This window comes from Coregonus lavaretus (assembly GCF_964263955.1).
Source record: "Coregonus lavaretus genome assembly, chromosome: 26".
Classification (NCBI taxonomy): Eukaryota; Metazoa; Chordata; class Actinopteri; order Salmoniformes; family Salmonidae; genus Coregonus; species Coregonus lavaretus.
In genome coordinates, this window is record NC_140013.1 from 35,788,083 (window position 1) to 35,810,735 (window position 22,653).

Genomic DNA, 22,653 nt, shown 5'->3' on the forward strand with positions numbered 1-22,653 from the left:
TTTCAAAGTAACATAATCATATTTGATTATAAGGATATATCAAACATGCTAATTCATTGTTAAAGGCTCAGTGCAGTCAAAAATGTGATTTACCTGAGTTCTATATATATTTACACACTATGAGGTTGGAATAATACTTTGAAATTGCGAAATTGGTAATGCCCTTTTAGTGTAAGAATTGTTTCTGGTGATATGGAGTTTTGGCCTGCCAGGCGGTATATTAGTTAATAGACCAATAAGAAAGAGAGTTCCAAACCTTTCTGCCAATAACAGATAGTTTTCAATTTTCCCCTCCCCACTAAGACCACTCCCAGACAGTCCTAGCAACATTCTTGATTGAGAAATTACTCTATGCTAAGAAGCTATTGTTTCTTTTTGACCATTTTCATTGAAAACAATCACAGTAAGGTACTTAATTGTTACCCAGAAATGATTTGATAAATAAATCCAAATAAAAAACGGCTGCATTTGACCTTTAAATAATAAAATCCAAACATGGTGCGTTATGGAATAACTTTATTGGAAGACAGGAGTTTCAGTACAGAATCCTTTATCTGTTTGTTTCTGAAACTGTAAACAAGTGGGTTCACAAGAGGAGTTAAAATACAGTTGACAATAGATATTAAGATGAGAACATTGGGATGAATATTATTTGATTTAGCACTGATGTAGACGCATGAATGAGCAATGTAGAAGGTAAGGACAACAATGAGATGTGAGGAGCAGGTAGAGAAAGCTTTTTTCCGCCCTTCAGATGTGGCAATTTTGCAAATGGATTTGATGATTCTACAATATGACCAACATATGACAGTGAATGGAACATACATCACAAATAAAGCACATGCGAGGGCTAGATCTATCAATAAAGTTGTGTCCAAACAAGACAATGTAACAATCGGAGGATAATCACAAAACCAAAACATTATCTCATTCCTGCAGAAAGGTAGTTTTGATGCAAGAATGACATTCAATGCTGGAAAAATCATCCCCAAAGCCCATGCTGTTGAGGCCAGTAACACACACTTTTTGATTGTTATGATGCTGTTGTAGCGTAAAGGATTGCAGATAGCAACATAGCGGTCGTAGGCCATGACACACAGGAGAAATCCCTCTGCAATTTGGAATGTCAAATAAGTATACATCTGCAAGAAGCAACCTGCAAATGAAATGGACACATCATTCCACAAACACACTGATATTATTTTAGGTAGAACGCTGGTGGTAATCACTATATCTATGAAAGACAGGTTACAGAGCAAAATATACATTGGTGTGTGAAGTTTGGAGTCCAGCAAGACCAGAGTGATGATCATGGTGTTGCCAATGAGGACCATGATGTATACCACTAGAAGAAAGATGGCCAGCTCTGTGTAGATCTCCTTGAGACCCAGCTCCCCTCCATGTATCAGGAAATCTGCAAACAGGCTCACATTGAACTCCAGTGGTTGAGAAACATCTGAAAAACATCATGAGAATAATTCGATTTTCATCTAAAAGCATGCATCCACGAAGCACTGTCTAAAACACATACTGGTATATAAATACATAGTAAGTATATAGTCGGACACAGTGTAACCACAAGGAATACATTGTTTAGTAGTATAGTTGTTGTGACCTTATTATGAACAGGTATTACACACACACACACACACACACCATACACACACACACACACACACACACCATACACACACACACACACCATACACACACACCATACACACACACACACACACACCATACACACACACACACACACCATACACACACACACACACACACACACACACCATACACACACACACACACACACACACCATACACACACACACACACACACACCATACACACACACACCATACACACACACACACACACCACACACACACACACCATACACACACACACACACACACCATACACACACACACACACACACACACACCATACACACACACACACGCACACCATACACACATATAGTAGGACCTTTTTGAAATCAAAGAGATACAGAAGGAACATCATAATAGAAGGAAACAAAGGCCTTTAAAGGCTGAGGATGATATAAGAGTTAGTTTGATAGTTTTTCACTGTTCAGGTAAAGACATTTCACCAATAGACAACACTGCAAACTCTAAAGCAAAGAATTGTATGGAATCAGCTGACAGTGAAAGGGGGGGGGGGGGCATGGCAGGCAATGTGTCTTCCGCATTTAACCCAACCTCGCTGAATCGGAGAGGTGCATGGGGCTGCCTTAATCGACATCTCTGGTGCCCCAGGAACAGTTTTTGGTTAACTGTCTTGCCGACTTGGGGATTTGAACCAGCGACCTTTCAATTACTGGCCCAACGCTCTTAACCGCGAGGCTACACTACTGATTTTCAATTAAGTCAAGATTCACTATTAGAAACCAAACCAAATATCAAACAACAGTGTGTTGAGCATTGAGCACATTTACATGGGAGGTTTACAGTGAGGTTGATCCGGACAAGGGCATGGTTGTCCAAAGTTGCCACAGGTAATCACAGAGCCACAGTAGATGCTAAGAGGGATCCTTGGGACGACCCTACCCTATACCCTGACCCCTAACCCTGACCATTACACTTACCCTTATCCAAACCCTTACCAAACCCTAACCTTAACCCTTACCTTAACCATTTTACATTTCAATGGGGGGATGTCAGAGTTGGGTCATCCAAAGCATCCCACTTAGTAAAAACCATTGATTCACACAACAAATAAATAAATATACATTTAACAAACAAAAACAAATGGACATGGGAAAAAAAATAATCTGCTAAGGTTGAATGGATTGTGTTAGGGTTAATACATTGACTCAAATAGGGTAATACTTGTAGCTATGCATTTTGTTGTCATTGCATTTTCAAAACATTTAACAGGACGTACTAAAGAAACCAGAAAATTGTTAGCATCCTCCAATTCACCAACCACTGTTGACAATATGTTTTACATTAATCAGACGGTGAGAACTTCCTATTTAAATATCGGAAACGTAATTTTGTTTACCTGAAAGAGAAAAATAAGATGTTTATTATGGCTGCCGTTCTTCTTGTTCCTTAAACAGCTCTTGTATCATTATATTTTTCCAATTGGAAAATTAGAAAACACAAACAATTGTCATATCATAGAAAGCACTGGATTTCTCACTTACTTGCCATTGCGTTGGTCATCTCACCAGACAATCCTGCTCTGAGACCAGCATCTCTGGGATTGAGGAAGAGCTGCATAATGTGACAACTTTTATAAGAACTCCTCACCCGCTCTTCCTCTGTTATCCTTTTCAGGAAGCTTTTTAATTAGACAGCAAACAGAGGAGTCACTTTGGGACCTATTGATCATGTTGTCTGAAACAAGCTCATTATTGGGACCTACAACACCAGCTCTAATTGGTTTGATCAGAACACAGAGACCCTTCAAACGTTTTATGTCTCTAAGGTATCATATCACATGAAAACAATGCAGGCCTGTCCAATACACTGTGGTCCAATTTAAGTTGGTAAGGCCATGCCATGTCTGTGATTTAATATACAATTATATAGCATCCATGCAGTGATTAAATGTACTAAGTAGAATAACATAATCTACACCAGTGGTGATAAAAGTACCCTATTGTCATACTTGAGTAAAAGTAAAGATACCTTAATAAAAAATGACTCAAATAAAAGTGAAAGTCTCCCAGTAAAATACTACTTGAGAAAAAGCCTAAAAGTACTTGGTTTTAAATATACTTTTGTATCAAAATTAAATGTAATTGCTAAAAATATACTTTACTTTACGTGTCAAAAATGAAACTATAAATCATTTCAAATTCCTTATATTAAGCAAACCAGATGGCACCATTTTCTCTATATATTTTTTATTTATGGCAAACCAGGGGCACACTCCAACACTCAGACATCATTTACAAATGAAGCATTTATGTTTAGTGAAACCGCCAGATCAGAGGCAGTAGGGATGACAGGCATGTTCTCTTGATAAGTGCATGGATTGGACCATTTTCCTGTCCTGCTAAGCACTCAAAATGTAATGAGTACTTTTGGTTGTCAGGGAAAATGTATGGAGTGAAAAGTACATCCTTTTCTTTAGGAATGTAGTGAAGTAAAAGTAAAAGTAGTCAAAAACATAAATAGTAAAGTCAAGTACAGATACCCAAGACATACTAACTTCTCAACATTTCAATAACAGGGGAGGTTAGCATTTCTTGGGGGGAATGGTATTTGTGCATCTGTAACTTTCTCATTATTCACGATTCATTCAGGATGATCCATAATCATGGTAGCATCCACATTAATGTAGAAGTGTTTAGAAACATATTCATATTTACAATAAAAGTGACCCCAAAAGTATTTATAATTCATTTCAATTGGGCACAAAATGATCTGAAACACAACCAAAACAAACAGCAAATGCATCCAACAAATGTGTAGAGTCACAAGCTTGATGTAGTCATTGCGTGCTATGAATATGGGACCAAATACTAAACTTTTTACTACTTTAATACACATTTAAGTGAATTTGTCCCAATACCTTTGGTCCCCTAAAATGGGGGGACTATGTACAAAAAGTGCTGTAATATCTCAACGGTTCACCCGATATGGATGAAAATACCCTTAAATTAAAGCTGACGGTCTGCACTTTAACCTGATAGTCATTCTATCATTTCAAAAACAACAAAACCTTTGTCACTGTCCCAATACTTTTGGAGCTCACTGTATGCCCCTCTTGTGATGTTTTTGGTAAACAGACAGACATGAATGTCAATTGCTTGGCTCTGCTCCTGTGAGAGGGAGCACCAGAAGGACTGTAGGAACTGTGTCAGAGTAAAAGGCCCTGGATTATTGGCAGTTTATGTATTTATATCACTATTATTTGACAGTGTAGCAGCCTGAACATGTTAAAGGCAATCTGGGATATTTCCTGCTGTTGAATGGTAATTTCAATTAGCCACAGCCAAAGTCACAATGATATTTATGAGAATTGTGAAATATTTTCTTTTACATTAAGGTTTTCTGGTAACATTTACAGTATCCTATCTTGTTGCATTGAATAAATACAATTAATGTAATAAAATACATTATATTTTGCCTATGATATATACTTTTGTAGAAATGTATATAGAGAATAACAATAATTTCATAACAAGTTGATGCTTATTGTTTATTATGATTCAATCAAATAATTAAAATGTACACTTTTTCAGAGAATGAGCAAATTAAAAGGATAGTAGATTGTAACTTCCATCCATGTAATTGTCTGCATCACTTCCAATCCCCCATGTTTTTTATATTTATACTCCCCTTTATTACTTTTCAACCCCGCCATCCTTTCCCTACTTGGGGTAAATTAGTGAACAACAATGCTTAGGCCCCTACTTCCAGCTTATTATTTTTTATGGACACAGTCAATTTTACAAAAATTATATTTTATTTGTTTTTGCTCCTGAACTTCTTCTACTCTCAACCTCTCCGATAATTTTCATGATGTTCATCAGGTTAGCTTCTATATGCCATATCTTTCTAACTGTGCTCTGTCCCAAAAGCTCCCAACATACAACCTATATACTTATTATGGACACAGTATACTTACATTATTAGTTATCTTGTTATTATTTGTTGTTATTTGTTATTAGTCCCATCCTTCAACTCCATTCAACACCTCCCATCTATCTCTTAACACCATCCATACAGGATTTCTTTTTGCCATATATATTTCAACCGCACTGTGATGTTTTACAAAAGCTCTGAACCTTTCTATTCTCATTGCTTCTACAGATTGTGAATTAAAAATGAACATTTTTGCTAAAAGTATTATTATATTATTGATCGATTGACTATGACTTTTCAGATCACCCAGTAGTGCTATCTGCAAGGTTAGCTCCAGGTAAATATTGCAATCCTTTAGCCATTCCTGGACCTGTGTCCAAAAAAACAAGCTACAAATGGACAGAACCAAAACAAATGAACTAATGATTCTGTCTCTTCACAGCAAAATCTGCAGAGCTGGGAAGATTGTATCCCCCATATAAATAACATTCTATTGGTAGCAATAATTTTATATAATAATTTAAATTGAAAGATTAAAATTTTTGAACACGGTGTCGTTTTGCGTGTCAGTTCATAAACACTATGCCATGGGATCGGTACGTCAAAAATCTCCTCCCAACTATTTTGCAATCTATATGGGACGGCTGTCAATCCTTTGGTCCTTAAGTGAAACTGATATACTTTTTTATTTATCACAGTTTTCCTTAACAAATTGTGTTCTTTAATGCAAGGCCAACAGACAAGTTCCTTACTTTCTCCCCCTTCCACTTTCCTCTTTAACTTTTGCGGTAAGGCTGCAATTATTTGGTTGTAATTTTGGGTAGAGCAGACATTTCCATATGTTTTTGTTAGCTGCATGTGCGACAAGGGGATGCATGGGCGAATCTTCCCAGCTCTGCAGATTTTGCATGTGCGACATAACTCCACCAGTCCTACCGATGATATAATTTACGAAGATTATACCTTTTTTAAACATTCTGTCAAAAAAAAGGTTTTTTGTCAATTAGTATATTTGAATTTAACCACAATATTTGTTTCATTATTTGTTCTGTCGTTTCTGGAGGATAACATTGAAATTGCAACCAACTTTCTATGGCTTGTTTTAGAAATAGTGATATTTGGGAGATGATTTCCTTTTCAAATAACTGAAAATGAGTGGTTGTAATCTGAATAAAGGGAAAAAGGCCATTCTTGAACATTGGGTGAGACAGTTTTACTAATTTGCTTGAGAACCAGTTCGTATTTAAGTATAACTTTTGTATGACTGAAGCTTTTAGTGATAGGTCTAATGCTTTAATATTTAATAATTTCTGTCCTCCGAATTCATATTCATTATTTAAATAGGCCCTTTTAATTTTGTCTGGCTTGCCGTTCCAAATAAAATGGAATTTTTTTTATCATATAATTTAAAAAACTGTTCGCTAGCCGTAGGCAAGACCATAAGCAAATAGGTAAACTGGGATAATACTAAAGAGTTAATCAGGGTGATTTTTCCACAAATTGACAGGTATTTACCTTTCCATGGTAGCAAGATCTTATCTATTTTTGCTAACTTTCTATTAAAATGTATTGAAGTGAGATCATTTATTTCATTTGGGATATGTATTCCGAGTATATCCACATCACCATCAGACCATTTTATTGGTAAACTACATGGTAATGTAAAATTTTTATTTTTTAGTGATCCAATACGGAATATAGTACATTTATCATAATTTGGTTGTAATCCAGAGCGGTTAGAAAATGTATCTAGATCCTCTATGAGGCTGTGGGGGGATTCTAGTTGTGGATTTAAAAGAAAACATGAATCATCAGCGTTTTTAAGCCCTGTATTTCTAATCCTCTGATATTATTATTGGATCTGATTTTAATAGCTAACATCTCGATGGCCACAATAAATAGATATGCCGATAGTGGACAACCTTGTTTCACTCCTCTTGACAGTTTAAAACTTTCTGAGAAATAGCCATTATTTACTATTTTACACCTAGGGTTACTATACATGATTTTGACCCATTTTATATGAGATTCTCCAAAATTGAAATGCTCCAGGCATTTATATATAAACTCCAGTCGTACTTTATCAAATACCTTTTCAAAGTCTGCTATGACTAGCAGGCCTGGTTTCCCATATTTTCCATAGTGTTCTATTGTTTCCAATACTTGCCTTATATTTTCTCCAATGTGTCTTCCATGTAAAAAACCTGTCTGATTAGAATGAGTAATATCCGACAATACCTTTTTAATTCTATGCGCTATACATTTTGCTAGAATTTTTGCATCACACCTATCTGGTGTGTGTGAAAATGAAGACATGTTTTTCCCCCTTTTTGTATGCATTTGACCTACAAGAACAGTGTACAGTATGTATATTAGAGGGCATTATAGCCATCTGCATGTTTATTAGGGCATGTATCAACATATCCCTCCTTGGGGTCAACAGATGCCTCAGTTGCATCTGCTGGTTGGCTCATAATGTCAGCTTTGCTTGATCTCTTGCTATAGCATCAGAAGGGTAATCTACTCCCAAATTGTCGCAGTGTTCTGCATCATCTGCCATGTGTTCACATGTGCTCTGACACATTAAGACGTTTACCCATGTACAGGAAACACTTGATTAAATGAGGGATACAAAATACTGTATATTGAAAGTAGGTGCTTCCACACAGATGTTGCTCCTGAGTTAATTAAGCAATTAAAACATCCCATCATGCTTAGGGTCATGTATATAAAATCCCAGTTACCCATTATTTTGGCTATCATGGCTAGAAGAAAAGATCTCAGTGACTTTGAAAGAGGGGTCTCAAAGAAGCATAGGGGGTTTAAAGTGTGTGTGTGTGTTTGTTTGTTTGTTTGTGTCTCAGTCACCAGACCCAATTGAACACTTATGGGAGATTCTGGAGCGGCGCCTGAAATAGTGTTTTTAACCACCATCAACAAAACACCAAATTATGGAATTTCTTGTGGAAGAATGGTGTCGAACTTGTTCCAGACACTTGTGGAACCTATGCCAAGGCGCATTGAAGCTGTTCTGGTGCCTTGGGGCCCAAAGCCCTATTAAGAAACTTTATGTTGGTGTTTCCTTTATTTAGGCAGTTATCTGTATATCCCAGAGACTTTGCTCTGGCTGACATCAGGTTGTCACAGATTGTCATTTTGAATAAATGTATAAAAATGATCTAGTGTTCACTAAATTACAAATGAAGGAAATTAAATTACATTCATTGTGTTTTGGTGTTTATGTGAGAACGATGTTGAAAATGTTTAACATTGCTCTCCATGTTCTTTCTTCTAAATTTTAAATGACTAATTTGTCATGTTAGTCATTTAGCAGACACTCTTCTCTCTGCCCTGTCCTAGCCGGTTGGAGTGCTCATGGGAAGTATGCCCAGAAGCTGCTGAAAGATTTGTCTGAAACTGTAAAACAACACACTTCACTGCACCTGTCTGGTGTATGTGACAATAAAATGCAGAAACAAAGTGGAGGCAACCGAAGAAGAGAAAACTCTTCTCCTGAGGAGTTCCCTCTTCTTCCATTGCTTTTCTTGTGCCTTTGGCTAATCCTGCAATTTGAGTAATTGTTCAGCAGTCTTATGGCCTGGGGGAAGAAGCTGTTAAGGAGCCTTTTGGACCTAGAATTGGCACTCCGGTACCTCTTGCCGTGAGGTAACAGAGAGAACAGTCTACGACTTGGGTGACTGGAGTCTTTGACAAGTTTTTGGGCCTTCTTCTGACACCACTTAGTATATAGGTCCTGGATGGCAGGAGGCTTGGCCCCAGTGATGTACTGGGCCGTACGCACTACCCTCTGTAGCGCCTTACGGTCTGATGCCGAGCAGTTGCCATACCAGGCGGTGATGCAACCAGTCAGGATGCTCTCGATGGTGCAGCTGTATAACTTTTTGAGGTTCTGGGGACCCATGCCAAATATTTTCAGTCTCCTGAGGGGCAAAAGGCGTTGTCGTACCATCTTCATGACTTTCTTGGTGTGTTTGGACCATGACTTGAAACTCTCGACCCGCTCCACTACAGCCCCGTCGATAAGAATGGGGGCGTGTTTGGCCCTCCTTTTCCTGTAGTCCACGATCATCTCCTTTGTCTTGCTCGCATTGAGGGAGAGGTTGTTGTCCTGGCACCACACTCCCTTTAGGCTGTCTCATCGTTGTCAGTGATCAGGCCTTAAAGTGACATCAGGATAGTGTTTGTAATACATGAATGTTCCCCTGTCAACGTACCACCGGAAAGTACTACACAGCCACCATGACCATGATAACAGCCTCCACGGCCCTGACCATCTTTATCATGAACATCCACCACTGTGGCCCAGACGCCAAGCCTGTGCCCAAGTGGGCCAATATCTTCATCCTGCAGTACCTGGCCTGGGTGTGCTTTCTGTATGAAATAGGGGAGAACTGCATGTCTTTCCAGCCTGAGAAAACAGGACCCGCCACCTCAACCTACACCTCAGAGGAGCAACAACTACACCATGAATGGACAAGTAGTACGAGAGGACTTGATTCTGGTGGAAAGAGGTCAAGATGGCATTACCCCCAAAATAATTGAGGAGACAGAGTATTAGTTGACCAGCCCCACTGGCTCCATGGGGAGGAAACCCACCAACCACTACAACGCCTGGAGAAACAGCATGTTCATGAGCATGGACTGTGGGGAGCCGGAAGGGGGGAGTGAGCGATGAAGTAGGAGGGAGTAGAGGGAGAGAGGAGGTGTGTAAGACCCAGTGCACCTGTCAGCAGCAGCAGCTAATCAGAAATATTGAGTACATTGCTAACTGTTACAGAGATACGAGGGCCACAGTGAAAAGGACTGGGGAGTGGACGAAGGTGGCGAAGGTGTTGGACCAATTCTTCATGTGGATCTTTTTCATCATGGTGTTTTCCATGAGCCTTCTCATCATGTGGAAAGCCATCTAACTTCAGACCTGGGCTGTGTTCATTAGGTACGAAACAGGAGAAAACATGTTGAAATGAAGGAGGTATTACCTGAAATGGTATATCAAAATGTTCTGTTTTACACCTATTGAACATAACCAAAAATACAGATGTACGATCGTCTGCATTTGACCTTTAAATAATAAAATCCAAACATGGTGCGTTATGGAATAACTTTATTGGAAAACAGGAGTTTCAGTACAGAATCCTTTATCTGTTTGTTTCTGAAACTGTAAACAAGTGGGTTCACAAGAGGAGTTAAAATACAGTTGACAATAGATATTAAGATGAGAACATTGGGATGAATATTATTTGATTTAGCACTGATGTAGACGCATGAATGAGCAATGTAGAAGGTAAGGACAACAATGAGATGTGAGGAGCAGGTAGAGAAAGCTTTTTTCCGCCCTTCAGATGTGGCAATTTTGCAAATGGATTTGATGATTCTACAATATGACCAACATATGACAGTGAATGGAACATACATCACAAATAAAGCACATGCGAGGGCTAGATCTATCAATAAAGTTGTGTCCAAACAAGACAATGTAACAATCGGAGGATAATCACAAAACCAATACATTATCTCATTCCTGCAGAAAGGTAGTTTTGATGCAAGAATGACATTCAATGCTGGAAAAATCATCCCCAAAGCCCATGCTGTTGAGGCCAGTAACACACACATTTTGATTGTTATGATGCTGTTGTAGCGTAAAGGATTGCAGATAGCAACATAGCGGTCGTAGGCCATGACACACAGGAGAAATCCCTCTGCAGTTTGGAATGTCAAATAGGTATACATCTGCAAGAAGCAACCTGCAAATGAAATGGACACATCATTCCACAAACACACTGATATTATTTTAGGTAGAACGCTGGTGGTAATCACTATATCTATGAAAGACAGGTTACAGAGAAAAATATACATTGGTGTGTGAAGTTTGGAGTCCAGCAAGACCAGAGTGATGATCATGGTGTTGCCAATGAGGACCATGATGTATACCACTAGAAGAAAGATGGCCAGCTCTGTGTAGATCTCCTTGAGACCCAGCTCCCCTCCATGTATCAGGAAATCTGCAAACAGGCTCACATTGAACTCCAGTGGTTGAGAAACATCTGAAAAACATCATGAGAATAATTCGATTTTCATCTAAAAGCATGCATCCACGAAGCACTGTCTAAAACACATACTGGTATATAAATACATAGTAAGTATATAGTCGGACACAGTGTAACTACAAGGAATACATTGTTAAGTAGTATAGTTGTTATGACCTTATTATGAACAGGTATTACATTTACATTTTAGTCATTTAGCAGACGCTCTTATCCAGAGCGACTTACAGTTAGTGAGTGCATACATGATTATTATTTTTATACTGGCCCCCCGTGGGAATCGAACCCACAACCCTGGCGTTGCAAACACCATGCTCTACATCCCTGCCGGCCATTCCCTCCCCTACCCTGGACGACGCTTGGCCAATTGTGCGCCGCCCCATGGGTCTCCCGGTCGCGGCCGGCTACGACAGAGACTGGATTCGAACCAGGATCTCTAGTGGCACAGCTAGCACTGCGATGCAGTGCCTTAGACCACTGCGCCACTCGGGAGATCAACATCTGTATGCATTATTTTCACACACACACACACCATACACACACACACACACGCACACACACACACCATACACACATATAGTAGGACCTTTTTGAAATCAAAGAGATACAGAAGGAACATCATAATAGAAGGAAACAAAGGCCTTTAAAGGCTGAGGATGATATAAGAGTTAGTTTGATAGTTTTTCACTGTTCAGGTAAATACATTTCACCAATAGACAACACTGCAAACTCTAAAGCAAAGAATTGTATGGAATCAGCTGACAGTGAAAGGGGGGGGGGGGCATGGCAGGCAATGTGTCTTCCGCATTTAACCCAACCTCGCTGAATCGGAGAGGTGCATGGGGCTGCCTTAATCGACATCTCTGGTGCCCAAGGAGCAGTTTTTGGTTAACTGTCTTGCCGACTTGGGGATTTGAACCAGCGACCTTTCAATTACTGGCCCAACGCTCTTAACCGCGTGGCTACACTACTAATGTTCAATTAAGTCAAGATTCACTATTAGAAACCAAACCAAATATCAAACAACAGTGTGTTGAGCATTGAGCACATTTACATGGGAGGTTTACAGTAAGGTTGATCCGGACAAGGGCATGGTTGTCCAAAGTTGCCACAGGTAATCACAGAGCCACAGTAGATGCTAAGAGGGATCCTTGGGACGACCCTACCATATACCCTGACCCCTGACCATTACACTTACCCTTATCCAAACCCTTACCAAACCCTAACTTTAACCCTTACCTTAACCATTTTACATTTCATTGGGGGGATGTCAGAGTTGGGTCGTCCAAAGCATCCCACTTAGCAAAAACCATTGATTCACACAACAAATAAATAAATATACATTTAACAAACAAAAACAAATTGACATGGGAAAAAAAAATATCTGCAAAGGTTGAATGGATTGTGTTAGGGTTAATATATTGACTCAAATAGGGTAATACTTGTAGCTATGCATTTTGTTGTCATTGCATTTTCAAAACATTTAACAGGACGTACTAAAGAAACCAGAAAATGTTTAGCATCCTCCAATTCACCAACCACTGTTGACAATATGTTTTACATTAATCAGACGGTGAGAACTTCCTATTTAAATATCGGAAACGTAATTTTGTTTACCTGAAAGAGAAAAATAAGATGTTTATTATGGCTGCCGTTCTTCTTGTTCCTTAAACAGCTCTTGTATCATTATATTTTTCCAATTGGAAAATTAGAAAACACAAACAATTGTCATATCATAGAAAGCACTGGATTTATCACTTACTTGCCATTGTGTTGGTCATCTCACAAGACAATCCTGCTCTCAGACCAGCATCTCTGGGATTGAGGAAGAGCTGCATAATGTGACAACTTTTATAAGAACTCCTCACCCGCTCTTCCTCTGTTATCCTTTTCAGGAAGCTTTTTAATTAGACAGCAAACAGAGGAGTCACTTTGGGACCTATTGATTATGTTGTCTGACACAAGCTCATTATTGGGACCTACAACACTATCTCTAATTGGTTTGATCAGAACACAGAGACCCTTCAAACATTTTATGTCTCTAAGGTATCATATCACATGAAAACAATGCAGGCCTGTCCAATACACTGTGGTCCAATTTAAGTTGGTAAGGCCATGCCATGTCTGTGATTTAATATACAATTATATAGCATCCATGCAGTGATTAAATGTACTAAGTAGAAGAACATAATCTACACCAGTGGTGATAAAAGTACCCTATTGTCATACTTGAGTAAAAGTAAAGATACCTTAATAAAAAATTACTCAAATAAAAGTGAAAGTCTCCCAGTAAAATACTACTTGAGAAAAAGCCTAAAAGTACTTGGTTTTAAATATACTTTTGTATCAAAATTAAATGTAATTGCTAAAAATATACTTTACTTTACGTATCAAAAATGAAACTATAAATCATTTCAAATTCCTTATATTAAGCAAACCAGATGGCACCATTTTCTCTCTATATTTTTTATTTATGGCTAACCAGGGGCACACTCCAACACTCAGACATCATTTACAAATGAAGCATTTATGTTTAGTGAAACCGCCAGATCAGAGGCAGTAGGGATGACAGGCATGTTCTCTTGATAAGTGCATGGATTGGACCATTTTCCTGTCCTGCTAAGCACTCAAAATGTAATGAGTACTTTTGGTTGTCAGGGAAAATGTATGGAGTAAAAAGTACATCCTTTTCTTTAGGAATGTAGTGAAGTAAAAGTAAAAGTAGTCAAAAACATAAATAGTAAAGTCAAGTACAGATACCCAAGACATACTAACTTCTCACCATTTCAATAACAGGGGAGGTTAGCATTTCTTGGGGGGTATGGTATTTGTGCATCTGTAACTTTCTCATTATTCACGATTCATTCAGGATGATCCATAATCATGGTAGCATCCACATTAATGTAGAAGTGTTTAGAAACATATTCATATTTACAATAAAAGTGACCCCAAAATTATTTTTAATTCATTTCAATTGGGCACAAAATGATCTGAAACACAACCAAAACAAACAGCAAATGCAACCAACAAATGTGTAGAGTCACAAGCTTGATGTAGTCATTGCGTGCTATGAATATGGGACCAAATACTAAACTTTTTACTACTTTAATACACATTTAAGTAAATTTGTCCCAATACCTTTGGTCTCCTAAAATGGGGGGACTATGTACAAAAAGTGCTGTAATATCTCAACGGTTCACCCGATATGGATAAAAATACCCTTAAATTAAAGCTGACGGTCTGCACTTTAACCTGATAGTAATTCTATCATAAAAAACCTTTGTCACTGTCCCAATACTTTTGGAGCTCACTGTATGCCCCTCTTGTGATGTTTTTGGTAAACAGACAGATATTAATGTCAATTGCTTGGCTCTGCTCCTGTGAGAGGGAGCACCAGAAGGACTGTAGGAACTGTGTCAGAGTAAAAGGCCCTGGATTATTGGCAGTTTATGTTTGACAGTGTAGCAGCCTGAACATGTTAAAGGCAATCTGGGATATTTCCTGCTGTTGAATGGTAATTTCAATTAGCCACAGCCAAAGTCACAATGATATCTATAAGAATTGTGAAATATTATCTTTAATATTTTCTGTGTCCTTTGCCAACCAAGTGGACAAAGGTTTTCTGGTAACATTTACAGTATCCTATCTTATTGCATTGAATAAATACAATTAATGTAATAAAATACATTATATTTTGCCTATGATATATACTTTTGTAGAAATGTATATAGAGAATAACAATAATTTCATAACAAGTTGATGCTTATTGTTTATTATGATTCAATCAAATAATTAACATGTACACTTTTTCAGAGAATGGGCAAATTAAAAGGATAGGAACAATGCCAGTTCAAATGTCCAAAATACCACATATTTCTATGACAGTACAGTGTGTTTGCCAGAATGTTTTTATTTTATTTTTATTTTTTTGGGGGGGAGGGGGGGGGGGGGGCTAGATCAGCTTAATATTGCACATAGATTGTAACTTTCATCAATGTAATTGTCTGCATCACTTCCAATCCCCCATGTTTTTTGTATGTATACTCCCCTTTATTACTTTTCAACCCCGCCATCCTCTCCCTACTTGGGGTAAATTAGTGAACAACAATGCCCAGGCCCCTACTTCCAGCTTATACTTACTATCTACATTTCATGGACACAGTCAATTTGACAATAATTCAATTTTTTTTGTTTTTGCTCCTGAACTTCTTCTACTCTCAACCTCTCCGATAATTTTCATGATGTTCATCAGGTTAGCTTCTATATGCCATATATTTGTAACTGTGCTCTGTCCCAAAAGCTCCCAACATACAACCTATATACTTATTATGGACACAGTATGCTTACATTATTATTTATCTTGTTATTATTTGTTGTTATTTGTTATTAGTCCCATCCTTCAACTCCATTCAACACCTCCCATCTATCTCTTAACACCATCCATACAGGATTTATTTTTGCCATATATATTTCAACCGCACTGTGATGTTTTACAAAAGCTCTGAACCTTTGTATTCTCATTGCTTCTACAGATTGTGAATTAAAAATGAACATTTTTGCTAAAAGTATTATTATATTATTGATCGATTGACTATGACTTTTCAGATCACCCAGTAGTGCTATCTGCAAGGTTAGCTCCAGGTAAATATTGCAATACTTTAACCATTCCTGGACATGTGTCCAAAAACAGGCTACAAATGGACAGAACCAAAACAAATGATCTAATGATTCTGTCTCTTCATAGCAAAATCTGCAGAGCTGGGAAGATTGTATCCCCTATATAAATAACATTCTATTGGTAGCAATAATTTTATATAATAATTTAAATTGAAAGATTCAAATTTTTGAAAACGGTGTCGTTTTGCGTGTCAGTTCATAAACACTATGCCATGGGATTGGTACGTCAAAAATCTCTTCCCAACTATTTTGCAATCTATATGGGTCGGCTGTCAATCCTTTGGTCCTTAAGTGAAACTGATATACTTTTTTATTTATCACAGTTTTCCTTGACCAATTATGTTCTTTAATGCAAGGCCGACAGACAAGTTCCTTACTTTCTCCCCCTTCCACTTTCCTCTTCCACTTTTGCGGTAAGGCTGCAATTATTTGGTTGTAATTTTGGGTAGAGCAGACATTTCCATATGTTTTTGTCAGCTGCATGTGCGACATAACTCCACCAGTCCTACCGATGATATCATTTACGAAGATTATACCTTTTTTAAACATTCTGTCAAAAAAAAAGTTTTTTTGTCAATTAGTATATTTGAATTTAACCACAATATTTGTTGCATTATTTGTTCTGTCATTTCTGGAAGATTAAATTGAAATTGCAACCAACTTTCTATGGCTTGTTTTAGAAATAGTGATATTTGGGAGATTATTTCCTTTTCAAATAACTGAAAATGAGTGGTTGTAATCTGAATAAAGGGAAAAAGGCCATTCTTGAACATTGGGTGAGACAATCTTACTAATTTGCTTGAGAACTAGTTCATATTTAAGTATAACTTGTGTATGACTGAAGCTTTTAGTGATAGGTCTAATGCTTTAATATTTAATAATTTCTGTCTTCCGAATTCATATTAATTATATAAAAAGGCCCTTTTAATTTTGTCTGGCTTGCCGTTCCAAATAAAATAGAATATTTATTTATCATATAATTTAAAAAACTGTTCGCTAGGCGTAGGCAAGACCATAAGCAAATAGGTAAACTGGGATAATACTAAAGAGTTAATCAGGGTGATTTTTCCACAAATTGACAGGTACAGTGGGGAAAAAAAGTATTTAGTCAGCCACCAATTGTGCAAGTTTGTCACGGTTTCGGCCGAGGCTGCCTCTCTTCCTTGCTCGGGCAGGCTTCGGCGTTCGTTGTCTCCGGAATACTAGCTGCCACCGTTGCATGTTTCTATGTTCATTTGCTTTTGTCTAATTGTTGTCACACCTGTTTTTGTTTAGTGTATTAGTGTCCTATAAGTTCTCCTTGGGTTTGTGTTAGTGTTGTGTGTGATTGGTTTCACTGTCGTGCTTTGTTGCTGGATGTATTTGACTATTTGCTCGGTAGAGCTGTCCTCCATAGTTTGGAGAGTTTTGTCGCACCTGTTGGTGCGCCCATTTTGTTTCGCCTGCGCGCGGAGTTTCGCCTTCGGGCTATTTAGTGCTTGCACGGTTAGAGATATCACTAAAGTCTTTGGAACTATACTTCTGCGTCCTGCGCCTGATTCCACCACCACACCCACTTACAACATCCTTGACAGAATCACACACCTTTAAATGGAATCAGCAGGAGCCGAAGCAGCGCAGGCGACGCTGGAGGACAGGGTCCGCCAGCAAAATGACCAGATCCTGCGGATGGGGTCCGCACTGCAGGAGGTGATCACCACAATCAGAGGCTGGGAGACCCGAGGGACACCTCCACTACCATCGTCCCTGCCCGCGCCATCGGCAAGTCAGCCTCTTCCCGCTCCGGAACCCAGAGGAGTTCGACTCTCGCTCCCGAGGGCCTACGATGGGACCGCTGCCGGGTGTCAGGGATTCCTTCTCCAGGTGGAGCTTTACCTGGCCACCGTGCACCCGGCGCCCTCGGGGCACGAGAGCGTTTCCGCCCTGATCTCCTGCCTTTCCGGTAAAGCGTTGGAATGGGCCAACGCAGAGTGGAGGAGAATAGACGCTAACACCATCACCTACGACGAGTTCTCCCGCCGCTTCAGGGCGGTGTTTGACCATCCCCCGGAGGGGAAAGCGGCGGGGGAGCGTCTGTTCGGCCTCCGGCAGGGGAGGAGGAGTGCCCAGGAGTTCGCCTTAGAATTCCGCACTCTAGCGGCGGATGCAGGGTGGAATGAGCGGGCCCTCATCGATCACTATCGATGTAGTCTACGTGAGGACGTCCGTAGGGAGCTGGCCTGTAGGGACACCAGTCTCTCGTTCGACCAGTTGGTCGACATGTCCATCAGGCTGGATACCCTGCTAGCTACCCACGGACGTCCCGAGGGGGGTCCGTCCATTTCACCCTCCAGCGCTTCCGAGCCGTGCCCCATGGAGCTCGGTGGCGCTGGCGCTAGAGAGAGGAGGGGTCGGAATACGAGGGGGTCCATCTCCTGCACCAACTGTGGTCGGGGAGGACACACCGCGGCTAGGTGCTGGGGATGGCCTCCTAGGGGGGAAGACGACAGGTCCCGCACTGGGGAGTCCTTCCAGGTGAGTAGGCGCCCCACTCACCCAGAGCTCTCTGTTGCACACTTTTGTATACCTGTGCGTTTTCCACAGGTAGCACCTCATTCCCAGCATAAGGCGCTGGTAGATTCAGGCGCGGCTGGGAATTTTGTTGATAAGCAATTTTGTTTAGCCTTAGGGATTCCCCTTCTACCTGTTGACGTTCCTTTCCCCGTTCATGCCCTAGATAGCCGTCCGTTGGGTGCGGGCTTGATCAGGGAGGTTACAGCGCCACTTAGGATGTGTGCGCAGGGGGGTCATCAGGAGATGATCCAGCTATTTCTGATCGACTCGCCTGCGTATCCGGTGGTGCTGGGCATGCCCTGGTTGAGTACCCATAACCCATCTATTTCGTGGCAGGAGAGGGCTCTGATGGAGTGGTCTGCCCAGTGTGTGGGTCGATGTTTAGGCGTTTCCGTAGGGGCTACCTCGGTGGAGAGTCCAAACCAGGTGCCCGCATTGCACGTTCCCCCTGAGTATGGGGATTTGGCTATTGCGTTTAGTAAGTCGAGGGCGACGCAGTTGCCGCCCCATAGGCAGGGAGATTGTGCGATAGACCTCCAGGCAGGAGCTGCGCTCCCACGGAGCCATGTGTATCCTCTGTCTCAGGAGGAGAAGAAAGCTATGGAGACTTACATAGACGAATCTCTGAGACAAGGATACATACGGCCTTCCACTTCCCCTGCGTCCTCGAGTTTCTTTTTTGTGAAGAAAAAGGATGGTGGGTTACGCCCGTGCATCGATTACCGTGGTCTCAATCAGATCACGGTGAAGTACAGTTATCCACTCCCGCTGATTGCGACCATGTCTGAGTCATTGCATGGGGCGCGTTTCTTCACTAAATTAGATCTCAGGAGCGCGTACAACTTGGTGCGCATCAGGGAGGGCGATGAATGGAAGACAGCCTTTAGTACCACCTCGGGCCATTACGAGTATCTTGTCATGCCATACGGGTTGATGAACGCTCCGTCAGTTTTCCAATCTTTCGTGGATGAGATCTTCAGGGACATGCAGGGGCAGGGGGTGGTTGTGTACATAGATTACATTCTCGTGTACTCGCCTACCCGAGTCGAGCATGTGGCCCTGGTGCGCAGAGTGTTGCGGAGGCTGGTGGAGCACGACCTGTATGTCAAGGCAGAGAAGTGTCTGTTTTTCCAGGAGTCGGTCTCCTTTTTGGGGTATCAGTTGTCTGCGTCAGGGGTGAAGATGGAGGTAGACCGGGTGTCAGCCGTGCGTAATTGGCAAACACCAACCACTGTGAAGGAGGTGCAGCAGTTTTTGGGGTTTGCGAATTACTACCGGAGGTTTATCCGGGGTTTTGGACAGGTGGCAGCTCCCATCACGTCTCTTTTGAAGGGGGGTCCGGTGCGTCTGCAGTGGTCTGCCGAGGCGGACAGGGCGTTTGGGAGGCTGAAGGACCTGTTTACCTCGGCCCCGGTGCTGGCGCATCCGGATCCCTCTTTGCCATTTCAGGTAGAGGTGGACGCGTCAGAGGCCGGTATAGGAGCCGTGCTTTCGCAACGGTCCGGCGCGCCACCTAAACTCCGCCCCTGTGCTTTTTATTCCAAGAAGCTCAGTCCGGCGGAGCGAAACTATGACGTAGGGGACAGGGAGCTGTTAGCCGTGGTACAGGCCCTAAAGGTGTGGAGGCACTGGCTTGAGGGGGCTCAACACCCTTTCCTCATTTTGACGGACCACCGTAACCTGGAGTACATCCGGGCAGCGAGGAGGCTGAACCCTCGCCAGGCGAGGTGGAATATGTTGTTGACCCGGTTCACATTCAAGATCACGTACATCCCTGGGTCACAGAATGGTAAGGCAGACGCACTGTCTCGGCGGTATGACATGGAGGAGAGGTCCGTGGAGCCCACTCCCATACTGCCGGAGTCGTGTCTGGTGGCACCGGTAGTGTGGGAGGTCGATGCTGAACTCGAGCGAGCGTTACGCACCGACCCTAGTCCACCTCAATGCCCGGAGGGTCGGAAGTACGTTCCGCTCGAGGTTCGGGATCGATTGATCTTTTGGGCTCACACATCACCCTCCTCTGGACACCCTGGTATCGGCCGGACAGTGCACTGTCTTAGTGCCAAGTACTGGTGGCCCACGTTGGCGAGGGATGTGAGGGTTTATGTTTCCTCCTGCTCGGTGTGCGCCCAGTGTAAGGCGCCTAGACATCTGCCTAGGGGTAAGTTACTAACCCTGCCCGTTCCACAACGACCATGGTCTCACCTCTCGGTGGATTTCCTAACTGACCTTCCTCCTTCACAGGGGAATACCACTATACTGGTCGTTGTGGACCGGTTTTCTAAGGCTTGTCGTTTGCTCCCCATGCCGGGCCTTCCTACTGCCCTGCAAACCGCCGAAGCACTATTCACCCATGTGTTCCGGCACTACGGGGTACCCGAGGATATTGTGTCTGATCGAGGTCCCCAATTTACCTCCAGAGTCTGGAGAGCTTTTATGGAGCGATTGGGGGTCTCGGTGAGCCTCACCTCAGGTTACCACCCGGAGAGTAATGGGCAGGTGGAACGTGTGAACCAGGATGTGGGTAGGTTTCTTAGAACATACTGCCAGGACCGGCCAGAGGAGTGGGCAAGGTACGTTCCCTGGGCCGAAATGGCCCAGAATTCCCTACGCCATTCCTCCACTAACCTAACCCCTTTCCAATGTGTGTTAGGTTACCAGCCGGTTCTGGCACCTTGGCAGCAGAGCCAGATCGAGGCTCCTGCGGTGGATGAGTGGGTGCGGCGCTCGGAGGAGACATGGAACGCTGCACACGTCCACCTGCAGCGGGCCCTCCGGCGTCATAAGGCGAGCGCCGATCTCCAACGCAGTGAGGGACCGGTGTACGCACCTGGTGATCGAGTCTGGCTCTCTACCAGAAACCTGCCCCTCCGCCTGCCCTGTCGGAAACTGGGTCGGCGGTTTGTAGGGCCATTTAAAGTCCTGAGAAGGTTGAACGAGGTGTGTTACAAATTACAACTACCTGTTGAATATAAAAGTATTAACCCCTCGTTCCATGTGTCTCTTCTCAGGCCGGTGGTAGCTGGCCCACTCCAAGAAAGTGAGATCAGGGAGACTCCTCCGCCCCCATTGGACATCGAGGGGGCACCGGCGTACTCCGTGCGGTCCATCTTGGATTCGAGACGTCGGATGGGGGGTCTCCAATATCTAGTGGAGTGGGAGGGGTACGGCCCGGAGGAACGGTGCTGGGTGCCAAGGAGGGACATTTTGGACCCGTCTCTCCTGACGGAATTCCATCGTGGGCACCCGACGCATCCTGCTCCGCGTCCTCCTGGTCGTCCCCGAGGCCGGAGTCGGCGCACGTCTGGAGCCGCGCGTCAAGGGGGGGGTACTGTCACGGTTTCGGCCGAGGCTGCCTCTCTTCCTTGCTCGGGCAGGCTTCGGCGTTCGTTGTCTCCAGAATACTAGCTGCCACCGTTGCATGTTTCTATGTTCGTTTGCTTTTGTCTAATTGTTGTCACACCTGTTTTCGTTTAGTGTATTAGTGTCCTATAAGTTCTCCTTGGGTTTGTGTTAGTGTTGTGTGTGATTGGTTTCACTGTCGTGCTTTGTTGCTGGATGTATTTGACTATTTGCTCGGTAGAGCTGTCCTCCATAGTTTGGAGAGTTTTGTCGCACCTGTTTGTGCGCCCGTTTTGTTTCGCCTGCGCGCGGAGTTTCGCCTTCGGGCTATTTAGTGCTTGCACGGTTAGAGATATCACTAAAGTCTTTGGAACTATACTTCTGCGTCCTGCGCCTGATTCCACCACCACACCCACTTACAACATCCTTGACAAAGTTCTCCCACTTAAAAA

General features: G+C 42.1%; 2 protein-coding genes across 2 annotated transcripts; both read right to left on the reverse strand.

The window, feature by feature from the left end:
- Positions 1 to 503: 503 nt before the first annotated feature.
- LOC311102003 (olfactory receptor 10A2-like) lies at positions 504 to 3,248 on the reverse strand (the record flags this gene model as incomplete). Its single annotated transcript, XM_084143226.1, has 2 exons — positions 504 to 1,456; positions 3,173 to 3,248. The coding sequence occupies 2 exons, from the start codon at positions 3,246 to 3,248 to the stop codon at positions 504 to 506; spliced, it is 1,029 nt and encodes a 342-aa protein (XP_083999352.1).
- A 7,108-nt stretch (positions 3,249 to 10,356) lies between these two features.
- On the reverse strand, positions 10,357 to 13,467 carry LOC311102004 (olfactory receptor 6N2-like; the record flags this gene model as incomplete). Its single annotated transcript, XM_084143227.1, has 3 exons — positions 10,357 to 10,468; positions 10,999 to 11,629; positions 13,392 to 13,467. The coding sequence occupies 3 exons, from the start codon at positions 13,465 to 13,467 to the stop codon at positions 10,357 to 10,359; spliced, it is 819 nt and encodes a 272-aa protein (XP_083999353.1).
- Positions 13,468 to 22,653: the final 9,186 nt, after the last annotated feature.